The following is a 19,624-nucleotide window of genomic DNA, read 5'->3' as shown; positions in this document are numbered from 1 at the left end:
GTAAAATTTCCGGGCGGGAAAAATTGGTCATTAAGACGCCCAAAATCTGTGCAAAAACCATTCAAACTCGCACTTTCCTATTGGTCCATTTCGAATCACGCGGATCGCCGCGCGAATCTCTACAACCGTCGATCCAAACACACATCAACGGCACACAACAGTCGTCACCTGTACCCACTCCGTCAAAACCCCGCTATATATCGATCCTTGTCCCACCCCTTTTCTCCTCGAACAATTCACACCAGATCGCCGAACAGTTCTCCGGCATAGAATTATCATTCTCAGAGAGAGAGAGAGATGGAGACCGGTGGAAAAGTTAAGAAGGGCGCCGGAGGGAGGGGTAGAGGCACCGGTCCGAAGAAGCCGCCGGTGACCCGCTCCGTCAGGGCCGGTCTGCAGTTCCCGGTCGGCAGGATTGGCCGGTACTTGAAGAAAGGTCGATATGCTCAGCGCGTCGGTACCGGCGCTCCGGTCTACTTGGCCGCCGTCCTTGAATACCTAGCTGCTGAAGTAACACACACTCTCTCTCTCTAACATTCATCGATTTCATGTGTATTAGGTCAATTTGAGTAGATGATTTGTGAAGGGGCTACACGTCGTTGAAGGAAAAAAGTTAGGGTTGGGAATAGTGTTTCTATAATTTTCCTTTTCCCTGATTGATAGACCTAGATTTTGTTGACACAAGTGTTTTGCTTTGAAATGTCCCTGAACAGTAAAAATTAGGGTTCTCTCTCTCTCTAACTTTAAGCTACGTAATCTTTGTTACAGGTTCTGGAGTTGGCCGGAAATGCAGCCCGTGACAACAAGAAGAACAGAATCATACCAAGGCACGTTCTGTTGGCAATAAGGAACGACGAAGAGCTCGGAAAGTTGTTGGCTGGAGTGACAATCGCACACGGTGGAGTACTGCCCAACATCAACCCAGTGCTGCTGCCAAAGAAGACCGATAAGGCGATGAAGGAGCCCAAATCTCCGTCCAAGGCCACCAAGTCTCCGAAGAAAGCCTAGATTTTAGCCTACCCATTTTCGGTTTTTCGTTACATCTTTTCCCCTTTGTATGTAGTAATTTAGAGATTAGTGCTTGGTTTGCTGGTTGTGTAGGCTAGTTAATGGAATATCATTGTAATGTCTTTTGAGTTTGGCATTTCAGTGTTTGATCAATGGATGATGAGACCCCTCTTTCTATTTCGTGTTGTTTTGCTTTGGATGGTGGTTGTGAAGTTGAACGATTGCAATTGAGCTTAACCCCCAGCCAAAATTTCGGAACCTAATAAGTGGATCCAACCTTGAAGCCTTCTACATGTATTGCCTAGAGATTAGCAAGCTACACTTGTTAGTCCACCAAAATTCTGTGAATCTTGCATCATCAAACTCTCACTCCCATCTCTGGTGACTTGGAACTCCCCTCCCTCTTCTTTGACGAATGCACAACCATTGGTTTGACAACGAAAAGATGCCGTCATAGCCCACATGCGTTGTTGGAAGTTGAGCAAGTGAGATGTACTCTCATCTATGCTCCCCCACTCGCCTCTCTTCCCCTTTCTCACTGAATCACGCCAAAAGTGGCGAGAAACAAAAACGGGCTTTGAGGGGACTTGTCTCCCGCTCTTCCTCACCCTCTCTCGCCTTGTGGATCATCCAAACGGAGGAGAGATTGAGTTCTCCCTACTTCCCCTTTCTTTTCTCCCGAAATCACTTAATCCAAATGAGTTGTTAGTGTGCGTTGATCTTGTGGTGATTAGTAGATTAGGGTCCTCGGGTAGGGGAAAATGTGAGTTGAGGGACGGACTTCATCTCTTCTTTTCTGTTCACTTACACTTCACACTGCCTGCACTGGCTCATCGTTGGCATTTTTTTTGGAGGAGTGTTAGGGACAAAAAAAATTGGCAAAGAAAATACCTTTATAGTGTACATGAACGGCTCAGATTCACTGTGCAGTGCATTTGAGCCATTCATGTACGCTTTAAGTGTATTTTTTTTGCACTTAGCATTTCTCTTTTTTTCTCAGGCCAGAGGTCTACCAGCTTTTTGGTGATATGTGAATTTGCAGTGGTGAAAGCTGAGGTCCCTTTTTAAAAACCTTCTTAAAAAATAAGCAGCTTATTTTACATTTTCAAACTCAAAAATGAAGTAAATGAAAACTAATTTTTCAATTTTTTTTGCATCGTATAATAGATCCCATTGAGATTTTCCAAACAAGATCCATATTGCATAGTTTTATATTTCAATAAGCCCATAATTTTTGAACTTGAAATTACCTTTTTAAAAAATAAGAACTTATTTTTGGTTCCGAAACAGAGACTTGAATCAATCCAAATGCCTTTTCCGAAGAAACATTGAGTTTTGTTTCGGCCAGCCCTTACTCCCAGTTCAACTGTGATTCATCCGTCCAGTATTCTTGCTTGGTTCATGCAGTTTTCAATCAGGAAATTGTTTGCAACTTTTCATTGTTCAGACCCATTTGGTGAAGATGCTTAACTGTTCGTATATAGATCTCAGTTCTAATTTGAGCAGGTAAGAATGGGACTATGCCAGGAACTACTATTTCTGGCTCTGTAGTGCGGGTTGGAAAAAAATTGCATGCATGGAAGTTCCGTTTTCCAATTCATATAATGTTGAGCTATTCATCAAATAATAAAACAAAGGAATGGTCATGCACTTCAAAGGCAGTCGCCGCACATACACAGGACTAATGGTCTTTACACAACAGAATCTTTCCTGCAGATAACAATAGGAATCTCGGACTCATCATTCCCCAGTAACCAAAAACCTGGTAAAGAGAAGAATGTGCAATCCATTCGGCAAATTGGGGAACTAAATAAGTTCATCAGAAGAATTTTGCAATACTTGTGACTGGACACTAAACTATTATTTGAAAGAAACAATATCTTGTAGGAATCATTCAATACATCTCTATCATTTCGACAAGCATATGTCCATGAAAATGAGATTGTATAATCCTCATGAGGAACCTTCCCCTTGTGTTTTGGTATTTGCAACTTCCACAAAGAGCAGCTTTCCTTTAACAATCTGCGCAGAGGATGGGCACGGAGTTAGCCAAGGACAGCAGGAAGTTCAGAAACGCCAATCTCATAGTGACCAAAAACAAGAAAACTTATTAACCAGTAACCACGGAATGACAATATGATATTTTGAAAGCGTATAGATGTTCTGCAATTGTGTGCCAGGGGGAATCACAACTAAACTCAGCTTTAATTCTGGAGAAACAAAAATGCATAGATGATAAGACACGGTGATTCCAAAATTTTAATTTGACAGCAATGAGGTAAGAAGCTTGGATATTGATATGACATGAATACACAGTGATACGGAAAAACATTAAAAAAAAGAAAAAAAAAAGAAAAGAAAAGAGGACAGAGACACGGTAATGATAAGTTTACTTGGGTATTTATTTCTACCAGGAATACTATTAGTTATGAAAAATGTCTGTACTCTCAATTTCATCCACTAAGTTTCCGATACTTATAAAAGATCAAATTACAGAGACGGTTTGTAAGTGTAGAATAAGTATTGTCGATAAGAAAAAAGTGTAGAGTAGGTATTCGTGAGTACCCAAAGAGTATAAGTGTCCGAAAAAACAACGATTACCTGATTTGCACTTGTTTAGTCCGTATCGGACAGTGATAAACTTTATTTGGGTTTCAGGTGTTGAAAGCCGAATGCGACGGAGGTATAACAAACTATAAATTCTACTAGTTGTTACGAAATCAACCATAGATCACTTCGTCCTTTTATTCAAGAGTACTGATTACACCCATAATTCTGAGTTCATGTTACTCCTTCCAAGAGACATGTCAAATACAGGGCATCCAAATTGGGTTGAATGGGATGACAGTTTCTCATTCCGAATCTGTCAAATCTGAACTCCGATCAAGCCACCTGTCGCAGTATACTAGGCCCTCTAATTCTTTAAGAGGTTTATCTAAAAGATTCACAATCAATGTAGGAAGACGTTTCAAATACCACACATGAGTTACTGGACATGCTAGTTTGATGTATTGATATCTTCGTAACCAAGAGTTGGAGCTAAAAGTCCGAAGTGTTTGTAATTTCAAAATGGTGAACTAGGGAGATGTGTATAAAGCAAAGAAACGAACATGCTCAAACAACAAAGATGGCCTAAAATCCATAAATGGCATGACACTCCAAATGTGCAAAAGCTCAAGGTAAGACGTGCAATCTGGTATAAAATGATGCATTCTTAGCATTCAACCAAACGAATAACAAGACCAAGCAACGACCAACATGGGCACTCAAGAAAATCATGCAAGCCTGTAACACCCTTGAGGTCATCTTGAAACACTTAACAACTTGCCTTGGAACTCCTTCAGGCTTGCTTCAAGGTTAAGCAAAGGAAGAAGAAGAAAAGGAGGAGAATTCAAGAAAGTATGAGCTCATACCCTAAGAACTTGAACTCCCCTCCTTCCATGGCAGGCTAAAGTCCGTTTATAGGGTTGTATGAAGTTTTCTTCCAAATAGTTTGAGTTTTGCGTGGAGAGAGAGAGAGAGAGAGAGAGAGAGAGAGAGAGAGAGAGAGAGAGAGAGAGAGAGAGAGAGAGTACCCTGCCATTCATGGACTTGATTGCCTTCTGTGCTTCAACTTCTGAGTCATAAGTGACAAAGCCAAACCCTTTAGGCCTCCGGGTTATCGGGTCCATAACTAGCCTAGCTACAGCAAATGAATTCACAGCAACGCCACAAAATAAACAACAATACTATGATCAAGTACAGACCTAATGGCAACCAATTTTAGTAGAAAAACAAATTCTTCCCAAAATGTGGCACCAAATTAAAACCCTAAATAAGCCCTAAACTAAGTAATAAAAGATATTAACCCAAAACCAACAACCACTTACCTTCTTTAACAACACCATAAGGGGTAAACAACCTCTTCAATTCTTCATTTGTGGTATAAAATGACAACCCTGCGTCACGATATCTCAGAGGGCATCAAAACTAGGGGTTTCACAGAGAGAGAGAGAGAGAGAGAGAGAGAGAGAGACTTACTGCTTACAAAGAGCTGGGTAGGGAGTCTTCTTGCCATTAGTATGTACCCTAAATGACCCACTATGAGCGCCTCGATTTTGCTGGTGCTGAGGATTTGGGGAAGAGATTGGAAATCGCTGTTTGGGCAAAAAAGAGAAGAGTGCAATTAATTTGCAGGAGTCTTGCATAGTTGCATCTCTCACCAATCACCATGATGGGCTTCCGCGGGCTTCTTCCCTGGACTTATTTCTTGAGTTTATTGGGCTTGGTTGTTTTTCTAGACTCTCAATGTAGTGTTTCAATTTTGTACTTTATACTTCGCACATGATGTAATTGATATTTTCTATCGATTGAAAAAAAAAATACTACTGATATGAAAGGGATTGTGCTTCACAAATGTGGTGCGGAGAGAACTTCTAAATTCCTTTTCAACCACAAACACATACACATACACACACTCACATCCACATGGAGACCCACACACTAGTACACTACACTTTGAGTGTGTGTGTGGTATGCACAAATAAATGTGAGTGTGCGGTGTGCACAAATAAATGTGAATGTGTGTAAAGTATTTGTGTGCATATTTGTGGTTGTAAAATTTTTCCTTCTAATCATATATGCTCTCTATTTATTTTCTTTTCCATGTCAGTTGTATGAGTCAATTACGCTCATCTTAATTAATTTTTTATCCATTCCGGTTAAAGACAGGCTATCCATGGTGAGATTAGATAATTCACAAAAGAATTCTTCCTTACAGCCAAAACCTCAAGAATTGAATCATGTCAATTGTATGAAAAACAAATCTACCGACCAACCGAAATAGCTATAATGGATATTTGCATTTTTTTTTCTTGCCAAAATAGCTAGGAACGGATGGAGATGCTCTAACCCTTGGGCTAAACTTATGCTCTCGGCATCCCTCTTTGTTGGCCTACATGGGAACTCAGCGTTTAAATAAGGAATCATAATTTGTATGTATGATGTAATTTCCCATATTATACTTCAACAAATTTACATTCTTCAAAATAAAAAAGACGAGAGCAATATCACCAGATTTCAATTCTTAACTTGTCAAAACTTAAACTTTTAAGATGTCTGCTTTGCAAATATTGGTGTGTTTCTGTTCTTTCCTGAGTTTCATTCCCCCTTATATACACGCACAGGCATCAATAAGAAAAGAGACTCGGAAGTCAGAACTATCCATCAAAATCATTGTAGTCATTCCACCTCTGAACTAAATAATATAATTACTTTCTGCTACAGTCAACCAGGAAGATAATGCAACAGATATAGCTTATCCGGTTCTTTGAGGCAGTAAGTAGTAGTACCATATCACAGATTCACGAGGAAGAAACAGAACTTTTTTTTTGGGTAAGTTAAATTTTATATCACCACAAAAGAACCAATACAATCAGTTTGCTCTGGGACTACTCCCTAAGGAAACAACACAAAAACCAAATTCAAACCCTTCTCTAGTAGAGAAAACAACTACAGATCAACACAATTGCAGCCAAAGAAAAAGCGGAAAAAAGAGACTTTAAGAACACAAATGGTCATTCAAATAGTTCCAAGTGTGTGTCAAAAAGTGATGGGTATTTTCCATTTTGATTCCAACTGCATATTCTCATGATCAATGAGACTCAATACAGCTGCCGTGCTTCAAACAGCTTCGAATTGTTGCCGATGCCTTGTTTCTGCAAAAAGTTCAAAAAGAAGCCAGAATCGATCAAAGTAAATAATAATACAGTAAAAGCTGATTAACCTGTTATAGTTAGCTGTGATAGAGGAACAATTGCTCCTCAGTACAGGGCAGCAAGGCTTTAATGTGATGCCTCATATGTTGTAGCAAGCTGTGCATAAAATTCACCAAGTTATGCTTTTTTATGACCAATAGAAGATTAAGGTTAAAGAGTTCAATTCCCATCCTGTAGCGTAATGGGAAGACAAAGAAAGCTAAGGAATTAGGTTAATCTTGTCATTGGTCCAGGATTCTCTGATCCATCCATATTGAAAAGATCCATCCATATTGAAAGACATAAGAAATGGCAGAGATCAACAAGAGGAGGCTTGTGGTGGGTCAGCTCAGACAAATCAAAGTTCAGATCATGACAAGGAAGCTTTTCAGGGTTCTGAGGGTAGAGGAGATCAACAAGAGGCTTATGAAGGCACTTCCGATAGGTTTATTGTATTAAAACCCAAGGACTCTCCAATCTTTCATGCTAGGGGGTTTTCACCTGTGCTCTCTGGGAGGCCCCTTGCCTCAGATAGAGTAGTGGGGGCACTCAACTCATCAAGAAGATTAACTACTCTGTCGGTCAGTATCGAGACTAGCCAGCAGTGAAAGAACATCCCTACCAGCCCCTGACTTCCCCCATAATGGATGAGAGCTGTGCTGGTTATTGGAGATACAAAGGGTGCTTTTGTGACCCCTGACTATATGATGTTTTTTGGACTAACAGTTATTGGACCGATGAAGTGCCAATTACCCATATTGCTAGTTGCTACCAAGCAAGGAGGCAGAAATTGTCATTGAGCAGATCCTACTAAGGGCGACGATCAAGTAACAATATTGTTCATTTTTTGGAGAAGAGTACAGGAGATGATGAATCTCGGAGCAGAATGTCAAGCCCATCTAAGAATGGCATACACTTTACCTAAAGATTCAACAAGTCTGCCATCTGAATTTTCAGATTTTCTCTAACCCTGTTCTCACAGAAGGCTAGACATGGGAATTTCCGATTTACCCAAAGAAAAGAAGCAGCTAGACATGAAAGATTTATGCAGACAAGTTGAACATAGATGTTCATCCAGCCTTGGGACGCAAATTAAACAGAAAACAGAGGCAAGTCAAATTCACATGCTACTTCATTCTATTAGATCTGACTCTAGGTTGACTGAATGCTTTGTCTAACCCTTTCAATGTGGTTTCATTAATCACTCAACAATGCTTCAACACAAACGGTAAGTTTGTGCGGTAGCAGAAGCAGGTTGCCTACCAGGCCAAGAGATGATCGCACTTCTTCACTTCGGTATCCCTGTTGATTCTTGTGTAACACTCTTTCTGTTGCCATGTACTCTTTTATTGAGTATTATAGCTCATTCAGTTTATCAAACACCCATACATGAGCGGACCAATGTGGATAAAATCACTGAATGTGTAAAACCACTAACTGATTACATTTCCTTTGCGGCCATTTATTTGGCTTTAGGGTGGGGGGAGCCTTTTGTTGATATCTTTCTCTAATAATGCAACTGCCACCTCTTGCCAAAACATGACCCTAATGCCAACTTGTATTTCTTTTGGTCTTTTTCATTTCCAATATTCATGCAATTGGAGAGATCTACAAAATATCCCCCTTATATTTCAAGTACCGTATTACATGTAACAGCAGTAGTTCAATGCCTCTGCCACGGTAAGATTATTAAGACACCAAACCAAAAATTAGAAGGGTTAAAAGATGCCTGGGACACTAGTCCATAAGTCCACCAAACTCTAGTAAATAATTAATAGGGCCGTTGCAAGCATTTCCAAGAGGTTAATTTGTAATCACTTTCCATTCTGTGATTTCCACATCAACAGCTTGTCCTTCTAACAGATCTTGGATTCCATCCATAAGCAAATAAATGGTCCTATATCTATCGATTTCAACTATGGTTGCAATTATTTCAAAGACCTACGAATGCAAAAGGAATCCTCAGGGCCTGACCATAGCCGGGCAAATCCTACTCAGTCGGAAGATTTAGCCAATGCCCAAAGAGATAATATCAAGGGTACAGACTTTCTGAAAACTAAAGAACTTACTTCCAGCTTCAAAGCCTGCAGCATCTGTTACAGTGGTATAGGCAACCATGTTATGACCTCCTTCTGATAAATTGAATTGTTGTCGATGCCTTGTTTCTGCAATCTCAAAAACATGTACCTTATCAGAACTTACAGAAAAGTACTGATTTCTTCAAGCTAAAACCAAAAGAAGCCAGAAGTGATCAAAGTAAAACGTAGTACAGTAAAAAAAAATGATAAACTTGACATTTATTGGTAGCGGCGATAGAGGAAGAAATTCTCCTCAGAATTAGGCAGCATGGGTTGAATGTAAATCCTCATATCACGTGGTGAGCAATGCATAAAATTTATTAAGTTACGTTTTTTGAATGACAAAATAGACAATAAGGTTCAAGAGCTCAATTCCCATCCTGGAGTGGAATGAGAGAATAGAATGCTAGGGGATTAGGTTAATCTTGTAATCGTGTCAGTGGTGCAGGAGTCTCTGATCCATAAAAATTACAAGAGAGAAGAAACAGTGTATATCAACAAGATGCATTGAATAATAGAGAAACATCAACTTACCGGTCAGCTCAGACAGATTGCAAGTCAGATGTTTACTCTTTCCGATCCAATTTAAGCTGTTGAGACTGGGACTGAAGCTTTTCAAGGTTCTGGAGGGAAAGGAGATAAATTAGAGGCTCATGAGGCAGCTTCAACCAATAGTTTTACCGAATGAGTAACCCAAATACTCTCCAATGTAATGGGTTATTTACCAGTGCTCCCTGGGAGGTCCCCTATCTCAAATAGAGAAGTTAGCCCGGCCAACTCATCAAGAAGATTAGTTGTGCCGCTGGTTGATAACAAGACCGGCCAACACTGAAACAAGATCCCCACCAACCCCTCCCTTCCACCACAATGGAGATGTACCCCTTATTGTGGATACAAAGAAGACGTTTGAACAGCCTGCACTATATGAAGCTTTTGGACTCACAGTTATTCAACCAAGGAAGTGCAGATTTTACCCATATTTGCAGTGTCATAAGTCAAATCAGCACTGCAAATACGGGTCGAACCAAGAGGCAGGGACTGTTGTTGAGGTTATCACAGTCCATATTGATCCTAACAAGGGCGATGAATCAAATAACAAGATGCTGATTTGTTTGAAAAGAGCAACGTAAATACTGAATACTGAAAGAGATTGTCCCAAGCGCCTCAAGAATGGCATATGCTTTCCCAAAGAAATGACAAGTCTGCCATCAGAATTCTTCCGCTTTCTCTAATCCTGTTCTCACAGAAGCTAAACATGGAACGATTTATGCAAACAACATGGATTTTCATCCAGCCTAAGGAGGAAATTGAACAAAGAACAGAGGCAAGAGAAATTGTGTGGTAGCAGAAGCGGATTGCCTACCAAGCCAAAAGATGATCACGCTTCTTGCCTACGGTATTCATGTTGCTGCTTGTGTATTTTCACCCTGTATCAAGTATTTATGGCTCATTCTGATATCAGAGTCCAGTGTTTGACTGAATGCGTGTCTCCTGACAAAAGTAAATAAAATCCTTGAATGTGTGAAAGCTCAAACTGATTAAATTTTCATTGTGGCCATTTATCTGTCTTCAGGGTGTGGGGGGAGGCTTTTGTTGACATCTTTCTCCAATAATGCAACTGCTTACTCTGGCCAAAACAGAACACCAATCTCAAATTGTATTTCTAGTGGTTTCTTTCAGTTGCAATATTCATGTCTTGCAATTTGGAGAGATCTTGAAACTCAATCTCTGTCTTCTGCTTCTCACCAATAGCAGCCCCTCGTCCCTCTCTATCCAAATGCATATAACCATTGTTTAAGTAGCTTTATATTTGCTGCCCTCGCCATATGCAAATTGCAGACTGAGGCAGGGATATGGTTCACGCTCACTAGCATGAAATAGAAATTTTTTCATAACATCTAAAAAATTGCTCACATCTATTGTTTCGTTTACTGGCAATCCTGAAGCAAGAAAAACACACACTCCAGATTATCCCCTTTATTTCATTTAATGCTCAGTCTGCTCCGGGTATACTTCTAAAAGCAGTGGTTTATGCCTCCAACCGTGCGGTAACAGTAATAAGACAGCCAAAGAAACCAACACATCAGAAGTTACGGGTTAAAAGGGGACATTTGTAAATAAGTCATACATCAAACTCTTAAGAATGTTTCATACGGCCATTTCAAGCATTTTGAAAAGGCTAATTTGAAATCCGTTTTATTTTCTGTGATTTCCACATGAACGGCTTGTCCTTTTAAGTTCTAAAGGAGATTTTGGATTCAATCCATGAGAAGTTGAATAGCGCTACACGTGTAAAATTCACATACGGTTTAACTATTATGAAGACTTACGAATGCAACAGGAATCTTCTGAGCCTGGTCATAAACTGTGTTCCTTGCCACTTCCACCAAATCCTGTAGCCTACAGTACAAAGATTTAGTCAATATCCGAAGAGATAGCATCTCAAATGGTATAGACTGCGAGAAATTATGAATTTGACTTCCAGACGCAAAGCCCGTAGCATCTTTTACACTACAAAAGGCAACCGTGTTATGACCTCCTTTTAGACCGTATTGCACGTTCAAACCTTCACATTGACACTACAGGCAAATAAGTTGCCAACAGAAAGGCAAATTCAATACAGATGTCATAAAAACTGGTCAGTGAATCACAAGTTCTTTGCACTGGAGTCCACACTGCATCAGTATGCTTGTTTATGCTGTGCCTGGTCTCTGCCACCAACCAGCATTAGAATCTTCCTACGCATTCTGCTGTGTAAACAGTGTATGATGAATCCAGATTACGAATGGAATGGAGTTTATATGGAAACAACTAGAACTACTTTTCCCCTAGAATCCAAACCTATCGGGCTTTTCAAAGCAGTTCCACTCATGAGACCTTGTGCTCTTTTTAAGATGCCCTAAACGCCTCTACAACATCAAAAAGATTCACACAATCTATTTCAACACTATGACATCCATAACTTTGTTTGACTAAGTCTACTAGTAGCAGGTCTAATTATAGAGATTGACCATTTCCCCTTGATAAACTAGATAAATCAGCTTTGAAAAATTCACCCAAAAAGCTAATACCCCATACCTTTGAGTTTATCTTCCTATTTTAAGAAGCAAAAAGTTTCAGGTTCTCGTGTAGTTTGAAGAACCAAGCCAAAAATATATCAAACATGCTTAAAGCAGCATACAGTAGCATACTCTTTCATCCCTAATTTCTTAATGATGCAGAATTAAGTAATACTCAGCACTTTGGTAGCAATGTCGAAGTAGTTCTGAGTAATCGTAGTAATGCACAATCAATTATGAATACTGAACTCCTCATGTTTCTACCCAAATATGTTAAACACTTCTAAATTGTATCAACCCCATAAAATGATGCAGCAAAACAATGGGAAAAAGGAGCAATTACAAGTAACCGACTTACAGCCCCCTTCATATTGAGTGATTCATTTGAAAAGGAAGGGTTGTGGTTACACACATCTGTCATCCTTGCTCATCTATATATCCAAACAAGTGGTCAAATTCTCCTTTCTATTCTTTGCTTTTCTCACGAAACCCCTCAATTCAAACAGGCTGTTTACAACCCAGTATGTCAAATAATCGTAATCAAATCATTCAAATTCAAAGGTGCAATTCTTCAAACAGAAACTGTGTGATTGTATTTCATGTAACCAAACACTAGTCAACTGAATCCCGCCAATACAATTTAACGCCAAAACCAAATAAATTGAAAACATTTTCTCATTATTGCCCACCTCATACCATTAAAACCCTAACCCTAGAACTTAAAGTGCATAATCGTAATCAAACCATTCAAAATTAAAGATGCAATTGTTGTTGAACAGAAACCATCCGATTGTATTCCATATAACCAAACACTAGACAACTGGATCCAGCCAACCCAAATTAACGAGAAATTTAAAAACATAATGCACTTTCTCACGCTACTAGCCAACTACTACCATTTAAACCCTAACCCTAGACAACCAAACACCATATTCAAGAGCTCGTAAACTTAGTCACCGCCTTAGTCCCCTCCGAAACCGCATGCTTCGCCAGCTCCCCGGGCAGCACAAGCCTCACGGCGGTCTGAATCTCCCTGGACGTAATCGTCGGCTTCTTGTTGTACCTCGCCAGCCTCGACGCCTCCTGGGCGAGCTTCTCAAAGATATCGTTGATGAAGCTGTTCATGATCCCCATGGCCTTGCTCGAGATCCCGATGTCGGGGTGCACCTGCTTCAGGACCTTGAAGATGTAGATCTTGTACGTCTCCACGCTCTTCTTCGTCCTCTTCTTCTTCTTGTCCCCGGCCGCGGCCGAGGCGTCCTTGGGGAGCTTCTTCCCGGCCTTGGGCTTCTTCTCCGCCGGGGCCTTCTCGGCCGCCGCTGTCTTCTTCTCCTCCGCCGGCTTCTTCTCTGCTGGCTTCTTCTCTGCCTTGGGCGCCATCGGAAGAGCTTTTAGAGGAATTAGGGTTTGAAATCTAGAGGGAGAGAATCGGGAATGATAGGAATGCTGTGAGGGAATAAGAATTGGGACGGGGTTGTTTATATAGGAGGGAGTGACGGTGTGGTATTGGATAGCGGGTTTTCACGCGGATTGATGAGGTGGCGTTGATTTGGACCGTTGGATGGAGCAGTTGGAGGGGATGAGTGAATTGACGGATGAGATGTGATTGGATTTCGTTTTCGGGTTGGAATGGAGGGAAGGCTTTGGAATTTGGTTTGGCGCTTTTTATTTGGTTGGGCGCTTTTGGGTCGGAGCATGATTTGGGCGTTTGGTTCCCTGAATTAGGAGCCAATCCGGGGTGCGTGTGCTGTCCCATGCGTATTGGTCCAATCTGGATCGTCTATGCTTGATAATAGATGGTTCAGGGTTCATCTTAGCCGAACAATAATGGACAATCAAGATTTATTTGATCAAGATGCAATCTGAGTCGTCCATTATCAAGTATGGACAAATCGATTGACCCAACACACATCTTATCTCTAAGGAAACAGTAGGCACCCCAACGGCCACAACATGAAACTGAAAGCCTGGTGATAAGGGCATTTTGGGTTCAAGTTTCATTCCCCACACCTCCAATAAATTTTATTTTTTTTTACTTCATTTTTCTTGAAAATATTCTGGGAAAATGACAACCAATGACATGTTTTGATAATTAATACCGATCAATGACATTTTCAGCATTAATAATTGTTCTTAGCATGTCCTTGGAGGGTATTAATTATCAAAACACGTCGTGGATCGTCATTTTCCCAAATATTCTTATGCAACATTCTCGATAATTAAATGAAATCTAACTTGTGTTCTAAGTTTCATTTACCACACTAAAATTCCCAACGACCACATACGCTGCCCCACAAATCGTCCCTTTACCTTTTCACGTGACCAAACAAAGGCAAACTTATTATATGGTCTGACTGGGCTAGGCCCGGTCCTAAACCATTCTACCCATTTGTTTTTTTTTTTATAACAAAAAAGGTGGAAGAGGGCGATTAGCGTAGCAACTTCCCTTAGGCATGACCATAGAGGCTCCCTACCCGCTGTAGAATGTTCGGTTCGAGCCATAGCTACTGTCCGAAAGGACAGGCCGTCACCACAGCACCACTAAGATGACTAGTTCGCCAAAGGCCGTCCATTCAAATCCACACAAAGACCTAGCAGTCGCATGGGTGGAATTTGAACCGAGGTCCATGCACATGGAAGGAGGGGACTTATCCCACTCAGAGCAAGTTTACCAGGTTGTGTAAAATAGCTATAAAGCAATTTTTATAGCTATTTTTAGCTCCCGAAACAGAGAAAAGTAACCATACAGCATCGTAGGTAAACAAATAGGTAATGTGGCTCCATCTACAGTTGTAAGCTAAAAATAGCTTTACAACTATTCACAAGCAATTCATTTTTTTAGTGTTTCCTCTCTCTCCCCCCTTCTCTCTCTCTCATATTATAATAATAGGATGAAGAAAAATGTTGAAAAATGTGTATTTTAATAGAGAGTAGGTTAAATAGATAGTATTGGTGTAGTGTTGAAAGAAATATAAATAGGTAAAATGAAAAATATACACTATTCACAATTTTTTTTAACTAAGTATTGGTAAACTTGCTCTCACTTTGACCAACTAAGCTACCACTCTTGTGGTTCTACCCATTTTTGTAAGAGTAAGTTTACTAGTCATCAGGTAAAAAAACTTGTATACAACGCACATTTTTTATTTTACATATTCATATTTCTTTCAACACTACATCAATACTATTTATTTTACCTATCTTCTGTTAAAATATATTTTCTTTCCTTTTTTAATAGTGCACCAAAGTGCAGATTTTTCAAAAAAGAAGAAAGAGGAAGAGAGAGGGATGAAGAGAGGAGAGAGAAAATAATGTTATAATTTCAAAAAAGAAGAAAGAGGAAGAGAGAGGGATGGAGAGAGGAGAGAGAAAATAATGTTATAAATTACATACTGGTGAACAATCCTTAGGTACTAGTAGCATACAACTGTAAATGGAGGAACTCTACCTAGTTGTTTACAGAGGTTGCTGCAAGACAAATTTTCTCATTTTGATGAGCTAAAATATCTAAAAAGCTTCTTTATCTTGACTAGTAAACTTGCTCCAAGACGTATCTCATGCTAGCCCCAAAACCGGTCGTGGCCTTTAGTAAGATGACAAGGAAATCGTATTAGGCCCCGTCTCGCTAAGGTTCTGATTTTTTAAGTACTTATTTATCGTTTTACGAAAGATGTCATTCTCTCACAATACATCATCTCTAATTCAAAAAATAAGTACTTAGTCTAAATGACTTCCCTTTGGGGGTAACTAGACATAAAGTTGTTTTTGGACAAATACCTATTGTTTGCAACGCGATGCCATTCTTATGGCATACGTTGTGGATATTCTTGTTGATCAATAAAAAGTTGCAAATGGAATATTAATGGATTGAGACTAGAAGTTGCCTTATAACTCAGTTGGTAGAATAGATAATGAGCACTTCATTTGTCTGTTCAAATCTCACTCTTCACCTCCCTTTCTCACAGGATAGTGAAGAATAGGTTTTTTGTACATTAAAAAAAAAAAGGACTGAAACTAATCTTATGAAATCTTTCTTGCGATTAAAATTTCCGATAATATAATGCTGTGTAGGAGAGAGAGCTATCTCTCAATAATCTACCTTTACTTGCCTAACTTGTTATGCTAGTGAACTTTGTCTTTCCTTTTGATTGATTGGTTAAAACAAGAAGGTGGATTTCATTTAAGCTCCATTATATCTTACTGATAATCAACTGAAGACGAGTATCAAGTTCATAAAGTTGATGGATGAACAAATTCATACTCCAAGCAAAGGGCTTCCCTTTTTTTATCAGCAAAAGTCGGTACTGCTAAAATAATTAAATTAACATATTGAAAGATGAGTTAAACTCCCGACGTCCTTTCTCCTGACACTTAAGTACAATCATGATACCATTGGGCCAACGACCTCTTGACGGAATGACTTCATTTTGTTGATGGTCAAGACAGTTTGACCAGCACTCTCAACAGAGAGAATCATTGCTCGGTCCTTGATTTAGGGTGATTATTTTGTGTTGTATGTGAGTATTTGCAGTCCGTGATTCAGCCTCTAATCCTCGGGTGATTGGTGTTTCATTGATGGGGATGAGATCTGATCTCCAGTTTCATGGACTGAACCTTCTACTTACGTCAATTTGTGAGCTCCTTCTTGGCTCATTTTGATGGTTGGAATCGTTCAATTTTTCTATTTCGTTGAGATAATAATCAAGCCAAAAATCATGTTGATCATAATCTGATTTCAAAACGCATTACGAAAGATGATCCATTTCCTTGCCTATGAAAGCAGTTTACGATCCAATAATTTTCGATTATCAAAATCACAACCTATTGCTAAAAGGCGTTAGCACCAAGCTCGGCTCCGCTCCATTTGTTATGAGATTTTTTTTTAATTTTTTTGTACATCACGATGACAATATAATTGATGGTGATGATTAGTTCATATAAAAGAACAGTGAACCTTGAAGCAAAAAATGGGCATTTGTTTTTGTTTTTTTGTTAAGAAGTTCAAATGTTTAAGCTTCCTTTAAATTCTGAACCCGAGGCCTACTACTTTCGACTTCTGCAGAAAACTTACTAATACATTATTAGAGCTCCATTTACCTCTTTCTTTTTAATTTTCGTTCATTCCTCTACTTCAGAATTTTCTTTGAAGTTGCTCCATATGTGAATTGACTAGGGGTGGGCAAACAGGTATTTCGTGTCATGTCTCCAAAATCTTATTTATGAATTCTCACCACATTTTCTCAACTCACCTAATCTTTCGTGTCATATCCGAGTCGTGTTCGCGTCATGCCAAAAAGTTCTAGTTTTAGCTTCTTCTTCTTTTTGTTATTTATTGACAGTTCATCAAATTTATGTGTAATGAATAAAGTCACTCGTAAAAATGTTTACTTTTAACTCAATTATATAGATTTATTTTATTTTTTCGTGTCAGGCATGTCCACCCAAGTGAGCCTACGTTTTTTTTTTTGGGGGCTAATTTTGTTACTAACATTCCCATTTCCTATTGATGCTTACCTCCACAGGTTTTGATTCAAGCAAGGTTCAGCGTTCAAAAAGAAGGAATTGTTTCCATTTGTATTATCAGTTGCTCAAAGGTAGGTCCAAGTTTATAATCACAAATGCTTCAAATCTTTCTTGTCATGCATAATATAAACTAATATTGTGACTGTTTGATGCACGAAAAACTTAAAAAAGCATTGATGCAAGCGTTTTTTTTGTTGTTGTCTCGTGCATCGAAAGGGCACAATGCTGGTTGCGTTCTTATGAGCTTAACTTAAGCTTAACTTAAATTTGGGAATTTTGACCTTATTTGAATTTTTTTCGCATTTGTTAATTTTGTGCTAAACTTTTGTGGGTTATTGATTCGTCTCGACGAGAGAAATCGGAAAAGTAATTTTTTTTATTTTTACCAAAGTATTTTGAGAAATAACCATTTTTGAGCTCGAAAAGTGACTTTTTTTGGCTAAAAAGTGGTTATTTCTCAAAATATTTGGGTGAAAGTAAAAAAAAGAAGAAGTTAAGTTTTCGATTCCTTTTGTCGAGACGAATCAATAACCCACGTACAAAAGTTTAGCACAAAACTAACAAATGCAAAAAAAAATAAAAAAAAAATAAAAAAAATTAGATTTAAGTTAAGTTTATAAGAACTCAGCCGAGATAAATGTAAGAGAATGAGTATTCAAAAGCATTATCCAATTGAGTAGAAAATGTAAGCCAACTGAATAAATATAAGATAGCAAAACAAAAGCTCTCAATTGTTTATTAATTCCCCACTATTAGTAATCAAATACTATCCGGCCAGCAGGAAACACAAGGACGAAACTATAGAAATCTTCAAATGAGAACCCAAAAAAAAAAAAAAACTTAACCGATCAATGATGCTTGATCAGGAGCATCTCATCAGAGACGCATTGCCAAAGGTTGTTTTGTTGCCCAAACTGTAACGTAGATGTCACAACTTCAAATGAACACCCTAAACTTGATCCTCCTCCTCCTCCCCCTCTTCATCTTTGCCGCCGCCGCCGGTGGTAGCACAGCCCATTAGAACCTCATTGAGAAGCTTGCTCTGGAACCCAGATGGGAGGAAGATGGGATGATCCCCCAAGAGAGATTAAATAAGAGTTTATTTAAATTGGAAAGGGAAGTGGTTTGGGCTGGTGGAGAGGATCTTCTCAGCATATGCTTCAAGCATTAACTTGGCTAGACCTTTTATTCCCATCACCTTTTGTGATGTCTTTATTGGCATGCTTTAATAGGGGTTTTAATTAACTAATCAAGACTCTCAACAAGGGAGAAATTAAACAAATCAAAACTTTTCATAAAGTCCGAATTTATCTAGTGGTATCAATTTTATGTGGTGTCCATGAGTCACATTATGTGACTCACGTATACGTGGATGAATGAGAAATTCGTCACTCTTACCATTTTTTAAATATGAGAATTTAATACATTTTCAAATTCACGCATCTATATGGGTCGCATCGATTGACGTGACTTGTGATGAAATCTTGTGGCCGGTGTTATTGTAGCAAATTAGCAATTTAATTATTTCATAAGTTACTTAAACAAATGAGCCTGCAAGAACGGAAGGAATCATATTATTGGAATGTACTCTATAGTATCACAAATCCTCACTGCACCAACTCATTACTAAAACAAAATGAGAGATAAACTCATAAACCGATCTCGCCCACCCCACTTTTCATGCAAGAATCTTGCTTCTTAGTTTGGGATGGGGTTCAGATAGGATACGGACGGGTGGAACGAAATGACCATCCCTAATTCCGAGAGCCTCGAAACGGAAAGAAACTTCAAAATTTTAAAATTGGAGTTTGGATAGCTTTTGAGATTTTATAACACAAATTCTCTAAAAAATAATGAAATTTTCATAATCTCGCAACTACAATAAATATGTTTGATGAGTTTAGGGCTTTATGAACTGTCATTGACAACGTGAGAGGGTTCACAAGAGATGGGGGGTTTTAGGCGTCAAAAGGTTTGATAAGTTTATGGCTTTATGAACTGCCATTGACAATAAAACATGTGGTTTATGTTTCTCAAGTTTTACTAAAAATCAAAATCTAAAATCTGCAGCAGAATATGAAATTAAAATTTAAAATTTATATTCACAGTTATAGCAAACACGTCCATCATCTCCCAAAGGAAAGTATTCTCTTGTTTGGGTCCACGATCACTTTTAAAATAACATGTGGATAAGGAACCCAAAGATGATAGGATTCATGAC

At 38.9% G+C, this 19,624-nt stretch overlaps 3 protein-coding genes across 3 annotated transcripts; 1 reads left to right on the top strand and 2 right to left on the bottom strand.

Annotated features, from left to right (window-relative positions):
• Window positions 1-214: 214 nt before the first annotated feature.
• LOC131323144 (histone H2A-like) lies at window positions 215-1,185 on the top strand. Its single transcript, XM_058354848.1, has 2 exons — window positions 215-510; window positions 769-1,185. Exons 1-2 carry the CDS (start codon window positions 298-300, stop codon window positions 1,006-1,008), a joined length of 453 nt encoding a protein of 150 aa, XP_058210831.1. The 5' UTR covers window positions 215-297; the 3' UTR covers window positions 1,009-1,185.
• A 1,589-nt stretch (window positions 1,186-2,774) lies between these two features.
• On the bottom strand, window positions 2,775-5,233 carry LOC131323377 (organelle RRM domain-containing protein 6, chloroplastic-like). Its single transcript, XM_058355174.1, has 4 exons — window positions 5,029-5,233; window positions 4,878-4,946; window positions 4,584-4,690; window positions 2,775-3,030 (listed from the first exon to the last, which is right to left on the bottom strand). The coding sequence occupies exons 1-4, from the start codon at window positions 5,063-5,065 to the stop codon at window positions 2,962-2,964; spliced, it is 282 nt and encodes a 93-aa protein (XP_058211157.1). The 5' UTR covers window positions 5,066-5,233; the 3' UTR covers window positions 2,775-2,961.
• A 7,418-nt stretch (window positions 5,234-12,651) lies between these two features.
• On the bottom strand, window positions 12,652-13,353 carry LOC131323303 (histone H2B). Its single transcript, XM_058355058.1, has one exon. It carries the CDS (start codon window positions 13,258-13,260, stop codon window positions 12,814-12,816), a length of 447 nt encoding a protein of 148 aa, XP_058211041.1. The 5' UTR covers window positions 13,261-13,353; the 3' UTR covers window positions 12,652-12,813.
• Between the last annotated feature and the right edge of the window lie 6,271 nt (window positions 13,354-19,624).

This window comes from Rhododendron vialii, chromosome 1a, assembly GCF_030253575.1.
Source record: "Rhododendron vialii isolate Sample 1 chromosome 1a, ASM3025357v1".
NCBI lineage: Eukaryota > Viridiplantae > Streptophyta > Magnoliopsida > Ericales > Ericaceae > Rhododendron > Rhododendron vialii.
The sequence above is the reverse complement of the archived record's forward strand: the minus strand, read 5'-3'. Positions and strand labels throughout refer to the sequence as shown.